General features: G+C 51.2%; 1 protein-coding gene and 1 long non-coding RNA gene across 5 annotated transcripts in view; both read right to left on the bottom strand.

Moving 5' to 3' along the window:
• Positions 1 to 10,986: 10,986 nt before the first annotated feature.
• On the bottom strand, positions 10,987 to 13,359 carry LOC115184005 (uncharacterized). The gene is made up of 3 exons (XR_003874158.1): positions 13,241 to 13,359; positions 12,912 to 13,010; positions 10,987 to 12,743 (listed from the first exon to the last, which is right to left on the bottom strand). It is a non-coding gene; the product is annotated as an uncharacterized LOC115184005 (long non-coding RNA).
• A 1,183-nt stretch (positions 13,360 to 14,542) lies between these two features.
• The window catches only part of LOC115184003 (zinc finger protein 710-like), a 93,301-nt gene continuing 92,431 nt past the window's right edge, over positions 14,543 to 15,412 (bottom strand). For all 4 annotated transcript variants that reach the window (XM_029745004.1, XM_029745003.1, XM_029745002.1 and 1 more), the window contains one exon: positions 14,543 to 15,035. In XM_029745004.1, the coding sequence (XP_029600864.1) occupies positions 14,848 to 15,035 (188 nt within the window). In that variant the 3' untranslated portion in view covers positions 14,543 to 14,847. The remainder of the gene's footprint in view (positions 15,036 to 15,412) is intronic.

The raw sequence follows: 15,412 nt of genomic DNA, 5'->3' as shown, positions 1-15,412 counted from the left end.
TCTACGCTGTACCGATGTCTACGCTGTGACACGTCACTCTACGCTGTACCGATGTACCGACGTCTCTACGCTGTACCGACGTCACTCTACGCTGTACCGATGTACCGGCGTCTCTACGCTGTACCGACGTCACTCTACGCTGTACCGACGTCACTCTACGCTGTACCGACGTCACTCTACGCTGTACCACGTCTCTACGCTGTACCGACGTCTCCGCGCTGTACCGATGTCACTCTACGCTGTACCGATGTCTCTACGCTGTACCGACGTCACTCTACGCTGTACCGATGTACCGACGTCTCTACGCTGTACCGACGTCACTCTACGCTGTACCGATGTACCGGCGTCTCTACGCTGTACCGACGTCACTCTACGCTGTACCGACGTCTCTACGCTGTACCGACGTCTCTACGCTGTACCGACGTCTCTACGCTGTACCGACGTCTCTACGCTGTACCGACGTCTCTACGCTGTACCGACGTCTCTACGCTGTACCGACGTCTCTACGCTGTACCGACGTCTCTACGCTGTACCGACGTCTCTACGCTGTACCGACGTCTCTACGCTGTACCGACGTCTCTACGCTGTACCGGCGTCTCTACGCTGTACCGACGTCACTCTACGATGTACCGACGTCTCTACGCTGTACCGACGTCACTCTACGATGTACCGACGTCACTCTACGCCGTACCGACGTCGCTCTACGCCGTACCGCTGTACCGACGTCACTCCACGCTGTACCCACGTCACTCTACGCTGTACCGATGTCTCTACGCTGTACCGACGTCACTCTACGCTGTACCGACGTCACTCTACGCTGTACCGACGTCACTCTACGCTGTACCGACGTCACTCTACGCTGTACCACGTCTCTACGCTGTACCGACGTCTCCACGCTGTACCGATGTCACTCTACGCTGTACCGATGTCTCTACGCAGTACCGACGTCACTCTACGCTGTACCGATGTACCGACGTCACTCTACGCTGTACCGATGTACCGGCGTCTCTACGCTGTACCGACGTCACTCTACGCTGTACCGACGTCACTCTACGCTGTACCGACGTCACTCTACGCTGTACCGACGTCACTCTACGCTGTACCGACATCACTCTACGCTGTACCACGTCTCTACGCTGTACCGACGTCTCCACGCTGAACCGATGTCACTCTACGCTGTACCGATGTCTCTACGCTGTACCGACGTCACTCTACGCTGTACCGATGTACCGACGTCTCTACGCTGTACCGGCGTCTCTACGCTGTACCGACGTCACTCTACGCTGTACCGACGTCTCTACGCTGTACCGACGTCTCTACGCTGTACGGACGTCTCTACGCTGTACCGACGTCTCTACGCTGTACCGACGTCTCTACGCTGTACCGACGTCTCTACGCTGTACCGGCGTCTCTACGCTGTACCGACGTCTCTACGCTGTACCGACGTCACTCTACGATGTACCGACGTCTCTACGCCGTACCCACGTCACTCTACGATGTACCGACGTCACTCTACGCCGTACCGACGTCACTCTACGCCGTACCGACGTCACTCTACGCCGTACCGATGTACCGACGTCGCCACGCTGTACCGACGTCACTCCACGCTGTACCCACGTCACTCTACGCTGTACCGATGTCTCTACGCTGTACCGACGTCACTCTACGCTGTACCGATGTACCGGCGTCTCTACGCTGTACCACCGTCTCTACGCTGTACCGATGTCACTCTACACGGTACCGACGTCTCTATGCTGTACCGACGTCACTCTACGCTGTACCGACGTCACTCTACGCTGTACCGACGTCACTCTACGCTGTACCGACGTCACTCTACGCTGTACCGACGTCACTCTACGCTGTACCGACGTCACTCTACGCTGTACCGACGTCACTCTACGCTGTACCGACGTCACTCTACGCTGTACCGACGTCACTCTACGCTTGTACGACGTCTTCCAACGCTGTACCGATGTCACTCTACGCTGTACGACGTCTCCACGCTGTACCGATGTCACTCTACGCTGTACCGATGTCTCTACGCTTGTACCGACGTCACTCGTACCGATTCTGCTACCGACGTCACTCTACGGCTGTACCCGACGTCACTCTACGCTGTACCGATGTACCGGCGTACTCTACGCTGTACCGAGTCACTCTACGCTGTACCGACGTACAGCTCTTACGCTGTACCCGACGTCACTCTACGCTGTACCGACGTCTCTACGCTGTACCGACGTCTCCACGCTGTACCGACGTCTCCACGCTGTACCGACGTCTCCACGCTGTACCGACGTCTCCACGCTGTACCGAGGTCTCCACGCTGTACCGAGGTCTCCACGCTGTACCGAGGTCTCCACGCTGTACCGAGGTCTCCACGCTGTACCGAGGTCTCCACGCTGTACCGAGGTCTCCACGCTGTACCGAGGTCTCCACGCTGTACCGAGGTCTCCACGCTGTACCGAGGTCTCCACGCTGTACCGAGGTCTCCACGCTGTACCGACGTCTCCACGCTGTACCGACGTCTCCACGCTGTACCGACGTCTCCACGCTGTACGATCGTACCGACGTCTCTACCCTGTACCGACGTCTCCACGCTGTACCGACGTCTCCACGCTGTACCGAGGTCTCCACGCTTGTACCGAGGTCTCCACGCTTGTACCGAGGTCTCCACGCTTGTACCGACGTCTCCACGCTGTACCGAGGTCTCCCACGCTGTACCGACGTCTCCACGCGTGTACCGACGTCTCCACGCTGTACCGACGTCTCCACGCTGTACCGACGTCTCCACGCTGTACCGACGTCTCCACGCTGTACCGACGTCTCCACGCTGTACCGACGTCTCCACGCTGTACCGACGTCTCCACGCTGTACCGACGTACCGACGTCTCTACCCTGTACCGACGTCTCCACGCTGTACCGACGTCTCCACGCTGTACCGACGTCTCCACGCTGTACCGACGTCTCCACGCTGCACCGACGTCTCCACGCTGTACCGACGTCTCCACGCTGTACCGACGTCTCCACGCTGTACCGACGTACCGACGTCTCTACCCTGTACCGACGTACCGACGTCTCTACCCTGTACCGACGTCTCCACGCTGTACCGACGTCTCCACGCTGTACCGACGTCTCCACGCTGTACCGACGTCTCCACGCTGCACCGACGTCTCCACGCTGTACCGACGTCTCTACGCTGTACTGACGTCTCAAATCAAATTGTATGTGCCGAATACAACAGGTGTAGACCTTAGTGAAATGCTTACTTACAAGCCCTTAACCAATGATGCAGTTTAAAAAATATGAATAACAATAACAAATAACAGAAACCAGTAATTAAAGAGCATCAATAAAATAACAATAGCGAGACTATATACAGGTGATACCGGTCAAGAGTCAATGTGCGGGGGCACCGGTTAGTCAATGTAATTGAGGTAATATGTACATGTAGGTAGAGTTATTAAAGTGACTATGCATAGATAATAACAGAGTAGCAGCAGCGTGAAGGGGGGGGGGGCAGTGCAAATAGTCTGGGTAGCCATTTGATTAGATGTTCAGGAGTCTTATGGCTTGGGGGTAGAAGCTGTTTAAAAGCCTCTTGGACCTAGACTTGGCACTCCGGAGAGAACAGTCTTTGACTAGGGTGGCTGGAGTCTTTGACAATTGTTAGGGCCTTCCTCTGACACTGCCTGATATAGAGGTTCTGGATGGCAGGAAGCTTGCCCCGGAGATGTACTGGGCCGTATGCACTACCTTCTGTAGTGCCTTGCGGTCGGAGGCAGAGCAGTTGCCATACCAGGCAGTGATGCAACCAGTCAGGATGCTCTCGATTTTGCAGCTGTAGAACCTTTTGAGGATCTGAGGACCCATGACAAATCTTTTCAGTCTCCTGAGGGGGAATAGATTTTGTTGTGCCCTCTTCACAACTGCCTTGGTGTGCTGTCATGTTAGTTTGTTGGTGATGTGGACACCAAGGAACTTGAAGCTCTCAACCTGCTCCACTACAGCCCCGTCGATGAGAATGGGGGCGTGCTCGGTCCTCCTTCTCCCTTGTCTTGATCATGTTGAGGGAGAGGTTGTTGTCCTGGCACCACACGGCCAGGTCTCTGACATCCTCCCTATAGGCTGTCTCGTCGTTGTCGGTGATCAGGCCTACCACTTGTGTCATCGGCAAACTTAATGATGGTGTTGGAGTCATGCCTGGCCGTGCAGTTATGAGTGAACAGGGAGTACAGGAGGGGACTGAGTACGCACCCATGAGGGGCCCCTGTGTTGAGGATCAGCGTGGCAGATGTGTTGTTACCTACCCTTACCACCTGGGGGCGGCCCGTCAGGAAGTCCAGGATCCAGTTGCAGAGGGAGGTGTTTAGTCCCAGGGTCCTTAGCTTATTGATGAGCTTTGAGGGCACTATGTTGTTGAACGCTGAGCTGTAGTCAGTGAACAGCATTCTCACATAGGTGTTGCTTTTGTCCAGGTGGGAAAGCGCAGTGTGGAGTGCAATAGAGATTGCATCATCTGTGGATCTGTTATGGCGGTATGCAAATTGGAGTGGGTCGAGGGTTTCTGGGATAATGGTGTTGATGTGATAATGGTGTTGACCAGCCTTTAAAAGCACTTCATGGCTACAGACATGAGTGCTACGGGTTGATAGTCATTTAGGCAGATTACCTTTGTGTTCTTGGGCACAGGGACTATGGTGTTCAGTTTAAAACATGTTGGTATTACAGACTCGGACAGGGAGAGGTTGAAAATGTCAGTGAAGACACTTGCCAGTTGGTCTGCGCATGCTCGCAGTACGCGTCCTGACAATCCATCTGGCCCTGCGGCCTTGTGAAAGTTGACCTGTTTAAAGGTTTTACTCACATCAGCTACGGAGAGAGTGATCACACAGACGTCTGGATCAGCTGGTGCTCTCATGCCGTGTTTGTTATTTTTTTAACCTTTATTTAACCAGGTAGGCCAGTTGAGAACAAGTTCTCATTTACAACTGCTACCTGGCCAAGATAAAGCAAAGCAGTGCGACACAAACAACAACACAGAGTTACACATTAAACAAATGTACAGTCAATAACACAATAGAAAAATCTATGTACAGTGTGTGCAAATGTAGAAGAGTAAGGAGGTAAGGCAATAAATAGGCCATAGAGGCAAAATAAAAACAATTTAGCATTAACACTGGAGTGATAGATGTGCAGGTGATGATGTGCAAGTAGAGATACTGGGGTGCAAAAGAGCAAGAGGATAAATAACAAAATAACAATATGGGGATGAGGTAGTTGTGTGTGCTATTTACAGATTGGCTGTGTACAGGTACAGTGATCGGCAAGCTGCTCTGACAGCTGATGCTTAAAGTTAGAGGGAGATATAAGACTCCAGCTTCAGTGATTTTTGCAATTCGCTCCAGTCATTGGCAGCAGAGAACTGTAAGGAAAGGCGGCCAAAGGAAGTGTTGGCTTTGGGGGTGACCAGTGAAATATACCTGCTGGAGCGCGTGCTACAGGTGGGTGTTGCTATGGTGACCAGTGAGCTGAGGTAAGGCGGGGCTTTACCTAGCATAGACTTATAGATGACCTGGAGCCAGTGGGTTTGGCGCCGAATATGTAGTGAGGGCCAGCCAACGAGAGCATAAAGGTCGCAGTGGTGGGTAGTATATGGGGCTTTGGTGACAAAACGGATGGCACTGATAGACTACATCCAGTTTTCTGAGTAGAGTGTTGAAGGCTATTTTGTAAATGACATCGCCGAAGTTGAGGATCGGTAGGATAGTCAGTTTTACGAGGGTATGTTTGGCAGCATGAGTGAAGGAGGCTTTGTTGCGAAATAGTAAGCCGATTCCAGATTTAATTTTGGATTGGAGATGCTTAATGTGAGTCTGGAAGGAGAGTTTACAGTCTAACCAGACACCTAGGTATGTGTAGTTGTCCACATATTCTAAGTCAGAACCGTCCGGAGTAGTGATGCTACTCGGGAGGGAGGGTGCGGGCAGCGATCGGTTGAAGAGCATGCATTTAGTTTTACTTGCACTTAAAAGCAGTTGTAGGCCTCGGAAGGAGTGTTGTATGGCATTGAAGCTCGTTTGGAGGTTTGTTAGCACAGTGTCCAAAGAAGGGTCAGATGTATACAGAATGGTGTCATCTCACCAGCAGCAAGAGCGACATCATTGATATATACAGAGAAAAGAGTCAGCCCGAGAACTGAACCCTGTGGCACCCCCATAGAGACTACCAGAGGTCTGGACAACAGGCCCTCCGATTTGACACACTGAACTCTGTCTGAGAAGTAGTTGGGGAACCAGGCGAGGCAGTCATTTGAGAAGCCAAGGCTATTGAGACGTCTGCACTGTACTGTCTTTTATCGTTGGTGATAATGATATCGTTTAGGACCTTGAGAGTGGCTGAGGTGCACCCGTGACCAGCTCGGAAACCAGATTGCATAGTGGAGCAGGTACGGTGATCTGTTAACTTGGCTTTCAAAAATTTTAGAAATATTTGATTTGCCTCGAAGCGAGCATAGAAGTAGTTTAGCTCGTCTGGTAGGCTCGTATCACTGGGCAGCTCTCGGCTGTGCTTCCCTTTGTCGTCTGTAATGGTTTGCAAGCCCTGCCACATCCGACAAGCATCAAAGCCGGTGTAGTACGGTTCGATCTTAGTCCTGGATTTACGCTTTGCCTGTTTGATGGTTCGTGAGGGATTTCGGAATTTCTTATAAACTTCCGGCTTAGAGTCCTGCTACTTGAAAGCGGCAGCTATAGCCTTTAGCTCAGTGCGGATGTTGCCTGTAATCCATGGCTTCTGGTTGGGGTATGTACGTATGGTCACTGTGTCTCTACGCTGTACTGACGTCCCTACGCTGTAGGCTGCTGACGTCGTAGGCTGCTGACGTCCCTACGCTGTAGGCTGCTGACGTCCCTACGCTGTAGGACGCTGACGTCCCTACGCTGTAGGACGCTGACGTCCCTACGCTGTAGGACGCTGACGTGTCTACGCTGTAGGACGCTGACGTGTCTACGCTGTAGGACGCTGACGTGTCTACGCTGTAGGACGCTGACGTGTCTACGCTGTAGGACGCTGACGTGTCTACGCTGTAGGCTGCTGACGTGTCTACGCTGTAGGCTGCTGACGTGTCTACGCTGTAGGACGCTGACGTGTCTACGCTGTAGGACGCTGACGTGTCTACGCTGTAGGACGCTGACGTGTCTACGCTGTAGGACGCTGACGTGTCTACGCTGTAGGACGCTGACGTGTCTACGCTGTAGGACGCTGACGTGTCTACGCTGTAGGCTGCTGACGTGTCTACGCTGTAGGCTGCTGACGTGTCTACGCTGTAGGCTGCTGACGTGTCTACGCTGTAGGACAGCAATGAGCATCTCAGGGAGGGATGGCAGCGCTCCTTAACACCTTTGGACTTCACACTGTGGTGTTCACACTACACCAAGTTCTATTTGAATATTTCTTGGTGGCTATTCAAGTTTTTTATTTAACCTTTAACTTTTATTTAACTATTTATCAAATGGACAGAGGTGGCTGATCTTCCAGCCAGCCCAGGGAAGGTAAAGATTCCTCTGACGTCCGGGACTCACTGTACCACTAATGGAGGGCCACAGATTCTTTCACAGGCAAGATTCAGAAAGCTGTTCCTACTGTGTTGTCTGTACAGCAGGTGGCGACATGGAGGCACAAGTAGATTCCAACTGAAACGTGACATCACAGGCTGGGCTAAACAATTCCAGGGTTAGGGTTAGGTTAGAAAGACATGATCAGACTACAGAAGCAGTTGGACTCTTTGACTGTATGATATGGGAGCACAATAGGGTTATATACTATACTAATTTACAAGGCTGAAACATACCATCTAGTCATTACAACAAAAGTTCAGTTTGAGGAATTACAGAATGCAGACAGATTAAAACAAGACTGAAAAACAGAAACCAAAGAATCTTTATTAAATAGTAATGTGAGGTTTCAGTTGGATTTTCTTCATTCCAAAAACAACTAGTATAGCAGGTTTTTAGTTTGAGTGTGAATCAAGGCTGCCCTGCATAGTAGGATGGGGGGGGCAGGTGTTCCCCAAAACAGAACCAGAGAGAGGGTGAATTAGGTTTAACTCGCCCAGTGCTCCGGGACACTTTAGGACCAATGGAATGGTCGAAAAAATGTGCCCGGGCCAGTTAAAACATAAGCACCCATCTTAGGTAGCCCGGTCCAGATCTGGTCGTACTGTCTCAGGTAGCCCGGTCCAGATCTGGTCGTACCGTCTCAGGTAGCTTGGTCCAGATCTGGTCGTACCGTCTCAGGTAGCCCGGTCCAGATCTGGTCGTACCGTCTCAGGTAGCCCGGTCCAGATCTGGTCGTACCGTCTCAGGTAGCCCGGTCCAGATCTGGTCGTACCGTCTCAGGTAGCCCGGTCCAGATCTGGTCGTACCGTCTCAGGTAGCCCGGTCCAGATCTGGTTGTACTGTCTTGCCAAGTCATTGTCACACCAGGCAGAGCCAGGTCATAGTCATCATTAAAACAACAGCAGTATCTTCACTACAGGAGATGAATGTTAAGCTAAACCAAGTGAAACATGTTATCATATGTATCAATGTCTAATAGAGTGCCTTCAGAAAGTACCCGTCGACTTTTTCCAGATTTTATTGTTTTACAAAGTGGGATTAAAATGGATTTAATTGTCATTTTTTTGTCAACGATCTACACAAAATACTCCGTCACAGTGGAAGAAAAATTCTAACATTTGTCAAAAAGAAAGAAAAATAAAACACATATATTGTGATTAGATAAGTATTCAACCCCCTGAGTCAATACATGTTAGAATCACACCTGTGTCGTTCTGGGTAAGTCTCTAAGAATCAGCATGATCATTACACGGGTGCACCTTGTGCTGGGGACAATAAAAGGCCACAAAAATGTGCAGTTTTGTCACACAGCACAATGCCACAGATGTTTTAAGGGAGCGTGTGATTGGCATGCTGACGGCAAGAATGTCCGCCAGAGCTGTTGCCTGATAATTTAATGTTAATTTCTACCATAAGCCGCCTCTGACGTCGTTTTAGAGAATTTGGCAGTACGTCCAACCGGCCTCAGAAACACAGACCACGTGTAACCACGGCAACCCAGGACCTCCATAACCAGCTTCTTCACCTGCGGGATCGTCTGAGACCAGCCAGCCGGACGGACAGCTGATGAAACTGTGGGTTCATCTGAGACCAGCCAGCCGGACGGACAGCTGATGAAACTGTGGGTTCATCTGAGACCAGCCAGCCGGACGGACAGCTGATGAAACTGTGGGTTTGCACAACCGAAGAATTTCTGCACAAACTGTCAAAAACTGTCTCAGGGAAGCTCATCTGCGTGTTCGGCGTCGTAACCGACTTCAGTGGGAAAATGCTCACCTTCGATTGTCACTGGCACGCTGGAGAAGTGTGCTCTTTATGGATTAATCCCAGTTTCAACTGTCCCTCGGCAGAAGGCAGACAGTGTATGGCGTCGTGTGTACGAGAGGTTTGCTGATGTCAACGTTGTGAACAGAATGCCCCATGGTGGCAGTGGGGTTATGGTATGGGCAGGCATAAGCTATGGACAATGAACACAACTGCATTTTATCTATCTATGCCAATTTTAATGCACAGAGATACCATGATGAGATCCTGAGGCCCATTGTCGTGCCATTCATCCGCCGCCATCACCTCACAATTCCTGGAAGCTGAAAATGTCCCAGTTCTTCCATGGCCTGCATACTCAGACATGTCACTCATTGAGCATGTTTGGGATGCTCTGAATCGACGTGTACGACAGCGTGTTCCAGTCCCCGCCAATATCCAGCAACTTCACACAGCCATTGAAGAGGAGTGGCACAACATTCCACAGGTCCCAATTAACAGCCTTATTAACTCTATGCGAAAGATGTGTCGCGGTGCATGAGGCAAATGGTGGTCACACCAGATACTGACTGGTTTTCTGATCCACGACCCTACCTTTTTGTTAAGGTATCTGTGGCCAACAGATGCATGTCTGTATTCCCAGTCATGTGAAATCAATAGATTAGGGTCTAATGAATTCATTTACACTGATTTCCTTATGAACTGTAACTCAGTAGCATATTTGAAATATTTGCATGTTGTTTATATTTTTGTTCTGTGAATATTTGGCCTTGTATTTTATGTGTTTGTCCTGCTGAAAGGTGAATTCATCTCCCAGTGTCTGTTGGAAAGCAGACTGAACCAGGTCTTCCTCTAGGATTTTGTCTGTGCTTAGCTCCATTCGGTTCTTTTTTATCCTGAAAACCTCCCCAGTCCTTAATGATGACAAGCATACCCATAACATGATGCAGTCACCACCATGCTTGAAAATATGGAGAGTGGTACTCAGTGATGTGTTGTGTTGGATGTGCCCCAAACATAACCTTATGTCCTGAATACAAAGTGTTAATATCTTTGACACATTGTTTGTAGTATTACTTTAGTGCCTTATTGCAAACAGGATGCATGTTTTAGAATATTTGTATTCTGTAGAGGCTTCCTTCTTTTCACTGTCATTCAAGTTAGTATTGTGGAGTAACTACAATGTTGTTGATCCATCCTCAGTTTTCTCCTATCACAGCCATTAAACTCTGTGTTCAAGTCACCATTGGCCTCATGGTGAAATCCCTGAGCGATTTCCTTCCACTCCTGCAACTGAGTTAGGAATGACTCCTGCATCTTTGTAGTGACTTGGTATATTGATACGCTATCCAAAGTGTTATTAATGACTTCACCATGCTCAAAGGGATGTTCAATGTCTGCTTTTTTATTTTACCCATCTACCAATAGGTGTCCTTCTTTGCGAGGCATTGGAAAACCTCCCTGGTCTTTGTGGTTGAATCTGTGTTTGAAATTCACTGCTCGACTGAGGGACCTTACAGATAATTGTATGTGTGCGGGTATAGAGATAAGGTAGTCATTCAAGAAACATGTTAAACAGTATTATTGCACACAGACTGAGTCCATGCAACTTGTTAAGTACATTTTTATTCCTGAACTTATTTAGGCTTGCCATAATAAAGGGTTTGAATACTTATTGACTCAAGACATTTCAGCTTTTCATAAAAAAATTCTACAAACATAAATTCACCTTGAAATTATAGGGTATTATTGTGTGTAGGCCAGTGACAACAAATCTCAATTTAAATTCAGGCTGTAGCACATGTGTATAAAGTCAAGGGGTGTGAAGACTTTCTGAAGGCGCTGTATACAGTGTGTCTAGTTGGATCTAAGATCAGAGTTATACTGCATCTGGCACGGTCTTCTGTCAAAACATACTTATTGGTGAATGATTCCATGGTAGATGTCTCTGTGTAAAACTGATTTCTGATACAGATCCATCCCACAACTTATCAGAGTTTAGATCTGCCACTATAGTCTTTAGTCATGTCTGCTAGAATATCCCAGAGGACTTCTAGACCAATCATGTCTGCTAGAATATCCCAGAGGACTTCTAGACCAATCATGTCTGGTAGAATATCCCAGAGGACTTCTAGACCAATCATGTCTGCTAGAATATCCCAGAGGACTTCTAGACCAATCATGTCTGCTAGAATATCCCAGAGGACTTCTAGACCAATCATGTCTGCTAGAATATCCCAGAGGACTTCTAGACCAATCATGTCTGCTAGAATATCCCAGAGGACTTCTAGACCAATCATGTCTGCTAGAATATCCCAAAGGACTTCTAGACCAATCATGTCTGGTAGAATATCCCAAAGGACTTTAGACCAATCATGTCTAGTAGAATATACCAAAGGACTTCTAGACCCAATCGTCAGTCTCAGAGTCACTTCTATCAGAGACGGGTGGAGCGGATTGGCTGTTGAAGTGCATGTCCTGCCCCTCCATCAGGACAGGTCAGTTCTGGTTCTTAAAGGGTCCATGAACCCCCTCCCTGTGTCTCACTGCCACAGCACGCCCTAACCCAGTCTCTGTCACTGCCACAGCACGCCCTAAAGCAGTCTCTGCCACAGCACGCCCTAACCCAGTCTCTGCCACAGCACGCCCTAACCCAGTCTGTGTCACTGCCACAGCACGCCCTAACCCAGTCTGTGTCACTGCCACAGCACGCCCTAACCCAGTCTGTGTCACTGCCACAGCACGCCCTAACCCAGTCTCTGTCACTGCCACAGCACGCCCTAACCCAGTCTCTGTCACTGCCACAGCACGCCCTAACCCAGTCTATGTCACTGCCACAGCACGCCCTAACCCAGTCTCTGCCACAGCACGCCCTAACCCAGTCTCTGCCACTGCCACAGCACGCCCTAACCCAGTCTCTGCCACTGCCACAGCACGCCCTAACCCAGTCTCTGCCACTGCCACAGCCCGCCCTAACCCAGTCTGTCACTGCCACAGCACGCCCTAACCCAGTCTCTGTCACTGCCACAGCACGCCCTAACCCAGTCTCTGCCACAGCACGCCCTAACCCAGTCTCTGCCACTGCCACAGCACGCCCTAACCCAGTCTCTGCCACTGCCACAGCACGCCCTAACCCAGTCTCTGCCACTGCCACAGCACGCCCTAACCCAGTCTCTGCCACTGCCACAGCACGCCCTAACCCAGTCTCTGCCACTGCCACAGCCCGCCCTAACCCAGTCTGTCACTGCCACAGCACGCCCTAACCCAGTCTCTGTCACTGCCACAGCACGCCCTAACCCAGTCTCTGTCACTGCCACAGCACGCCCTAACCCAGTCTCTGTCACTGCCACAGCACGCCCTAACCTAGTCTCTGCCACAGCATGCCCTAACCCAGTCTCTGCCACAGCACGCCCTAACCCAGTCACTGCCACAGCACGCCCTAACCCAGTCTCTGCCACAGCACGCCCTAACCCAGTCTCTGTCACTGCCACAGCACGCCCTAACCCAGTCTCTGCCACAGCACGCCCTAACCCAGTCTCTGTCACTGCCACAGCACGCCCTAACCCAGTCTCTGTCACTGCCACAGCACGCCCTAACCCAGTCTCTGTCACTGCCACAGCACGCCCTAACCTAGTCTCTGCCACAGCACGCCCTAACCCAGTCTCTGCCACAGCACGCCCTAACCCAGTCTCTGTCACTGCCACAGCACGCCCTAACCCAGTCTCTGCCACAGCACGCCCTAACCCAGTCTCTCACTGCCACAGCACGCCCTAACCCAGTCTCTGCCACAGCACGCCCTAACCCAGTCTCTCACTGCCACAGCACGCCCTAACCCAGTCTCTGCCACAGCACGCCCAAACCCAGTCTCTGTCACTGCCACAGCACGCCCTAACCCAGTCTCTGTCACTGCCACAGCACGCCCTAACCCAGTCTCTGTCACTGCCACAGCACGCCCTAACCCAGTCTCTGTCACTGCCACAGCACGCCCTAACCCAGTCTCTGTCACTGCCACAGCACGCCCTAACCCAGTCTCTGTCACTGCCACAGCACGCCCTAACCCAGTCTCTGTCACTGCCACAGCACGCCCTAACCCAGTCTCTGCCACAGCACGCCCTAACCCAGTCTCTCACTGCCACAGCACGCCCAAACCCAGTCTCTCACTGCCACAGCACGCCCAAACCAGTCTCTGTCACTGCCACCAGCAACGCCCATAACCAGTCTCTGTCACTGCCACAGCACGCCCTAACCCAGTCTCTGTCACTGCCACAGCACGCCCTAACCCAGTTCTCTGTCACTGCCACAGCCCGCCCTAACCCAGTCTCTGTTCACTGCCACAGCACGCCCTAACCCAGTTCTCTGTCACTGCCACAGCACGCCCTAACCCAGGTCTCTGCACTGCCACAGCACGCCCTAACCCAGTCTCTGTCACTGCCACAGCACGCCTAAACCCAGTCTCTGTCACTGCCACAGCACGCCCTAACCCAGTCTCTGTCACTGCCACAGCACGCCCTAACCCAGTCACTGCCACAGCACGCCCTAACCCAGTCTGTCACTGCCACAGCACGCCCTAACCAGTCTCTGTCACTGCCACAGCACGCCCTAACCCAGTCACTGCCACCGCACGCCCTAACCCAGTCTGTGCACTGCCACAGCACGCCCATAACCCAGTCTCTGTCACTGCCACAGCACGCCCATAACCCAGTGCTCTGCCACAGCACGCCCTAACCCAGTCTATGTCACTGCCAAGCACGCCCTAACCCAGTCTCTGTCACTGCCACAGCACGCCCTAACCCAGTCTCTGTCACTGCCACAGCACGCCCTAACCCAGTCTCTGTCACTGCCACAGCACGCCCTAACCCAGTCTCTGTCACTGCCACAGCACGGCAGCCATGTTGTCTGTTCTCCACCCATGGTCTCCTCTCCATTAACAAAAGCTGAAGAACATAAGCACATCCAGGTACTTTCTGCAGGTGCTGGAGTTGTATACCAACTCCTGGAAAACAGAGAGGCCAACGCCACACTGCTGCTCCTTCTCCCAGATGATATTTATTCATCACAATGTTTCCACCATCAGGTCCTGGATACCTGATGAAGACCGAAGGGTGGAAACATTACAAATAAATATCAGCTAGGAGCATGAGCAGCAGTGTGGCGTTTTCCCTCTCTATTAACCCATGGTCTGTAGTTAGTCCACCAATAACCCATGGTCGGTAGTTAGTCCACCAATAACCCATGGTCTGTAGTTAGTCCACCAATAACCCATGGTCGGTAGTTAGTCCACCAATAACCCATGGTCTGTAGTTAGTCCATCAATAACCCATGGTCTCTTCTCCATTAACCCATGGTATGTATTTAGTCCACCAATAACCCATGGTCTGCAGTTAGTCCACCATTAACCCATGGTCTCTTCTCCAGTAACCCATGGTGTCTAAGGGTCTGTAGTCCATTAACACTATTCTCCTACTGCTCAAGACGTGTTGTAGTTAGCTGTATCCTTCCCAAAGTTGTAATAGTTGTCCATGTCGTCCATGTTTGCCGTGGTGAGCTTGGTGAGGTTCTGGGAGCCTCCATTATCCATGTTGTTGGCCCCTGAGGTCCCAAAGTCAAAGTTGTCCTCCTCATAGTGGCCCTGGCCCTCCATCTCAGGAAGAGCATCTGGGAACACACAGAGAAACAGGGCTGTTTGGGAGAGTACAGTGGTTGAACCAACCCTAACCCCAACCCAGAACACAGTGGTTGAACCAACCCTAACCCAGAACACAGTGGCAGAACCAACCCTAACCCCAACCCAGAACACAGTGGTAGAACCAACCCTAACCCCAACCCAGAACAGTGGTTGAACCAACCCTAACCCCAACCCAGAACACAGTGGTAGAACCAACCCTAACCCCAACCCAGAACACAGTGGTAGAACCAACCCTAACCCCAACCCAGAACACAGTGGTAGAACCAACCCTAACCCCAACCCAGAACACAGTGGTAGAACCAACCCTAACCCCAACCCAGAACACAGTGGTAGAACCAACCCTAAC

This window comes from Salmo trutta, unplaced genomic scaffold, assembly GCF_901001165.1.
Source record: "Salmo trutta unplaced genomic scaffold, fSalTru1.1, whole genome shotgun sequence".
NCBI classification, from domain to species: Eukaryota; Metazoa; Chordata; class Actinopteri; order Salmoniformes; family Salmonidae; genus Salmo; species Salmo trutta.
The sequence above is the reverse complement of the archived record's forward strand: the minus strand, read 5'-3'. Positions and strand labels throughout refer to the sequence as shown.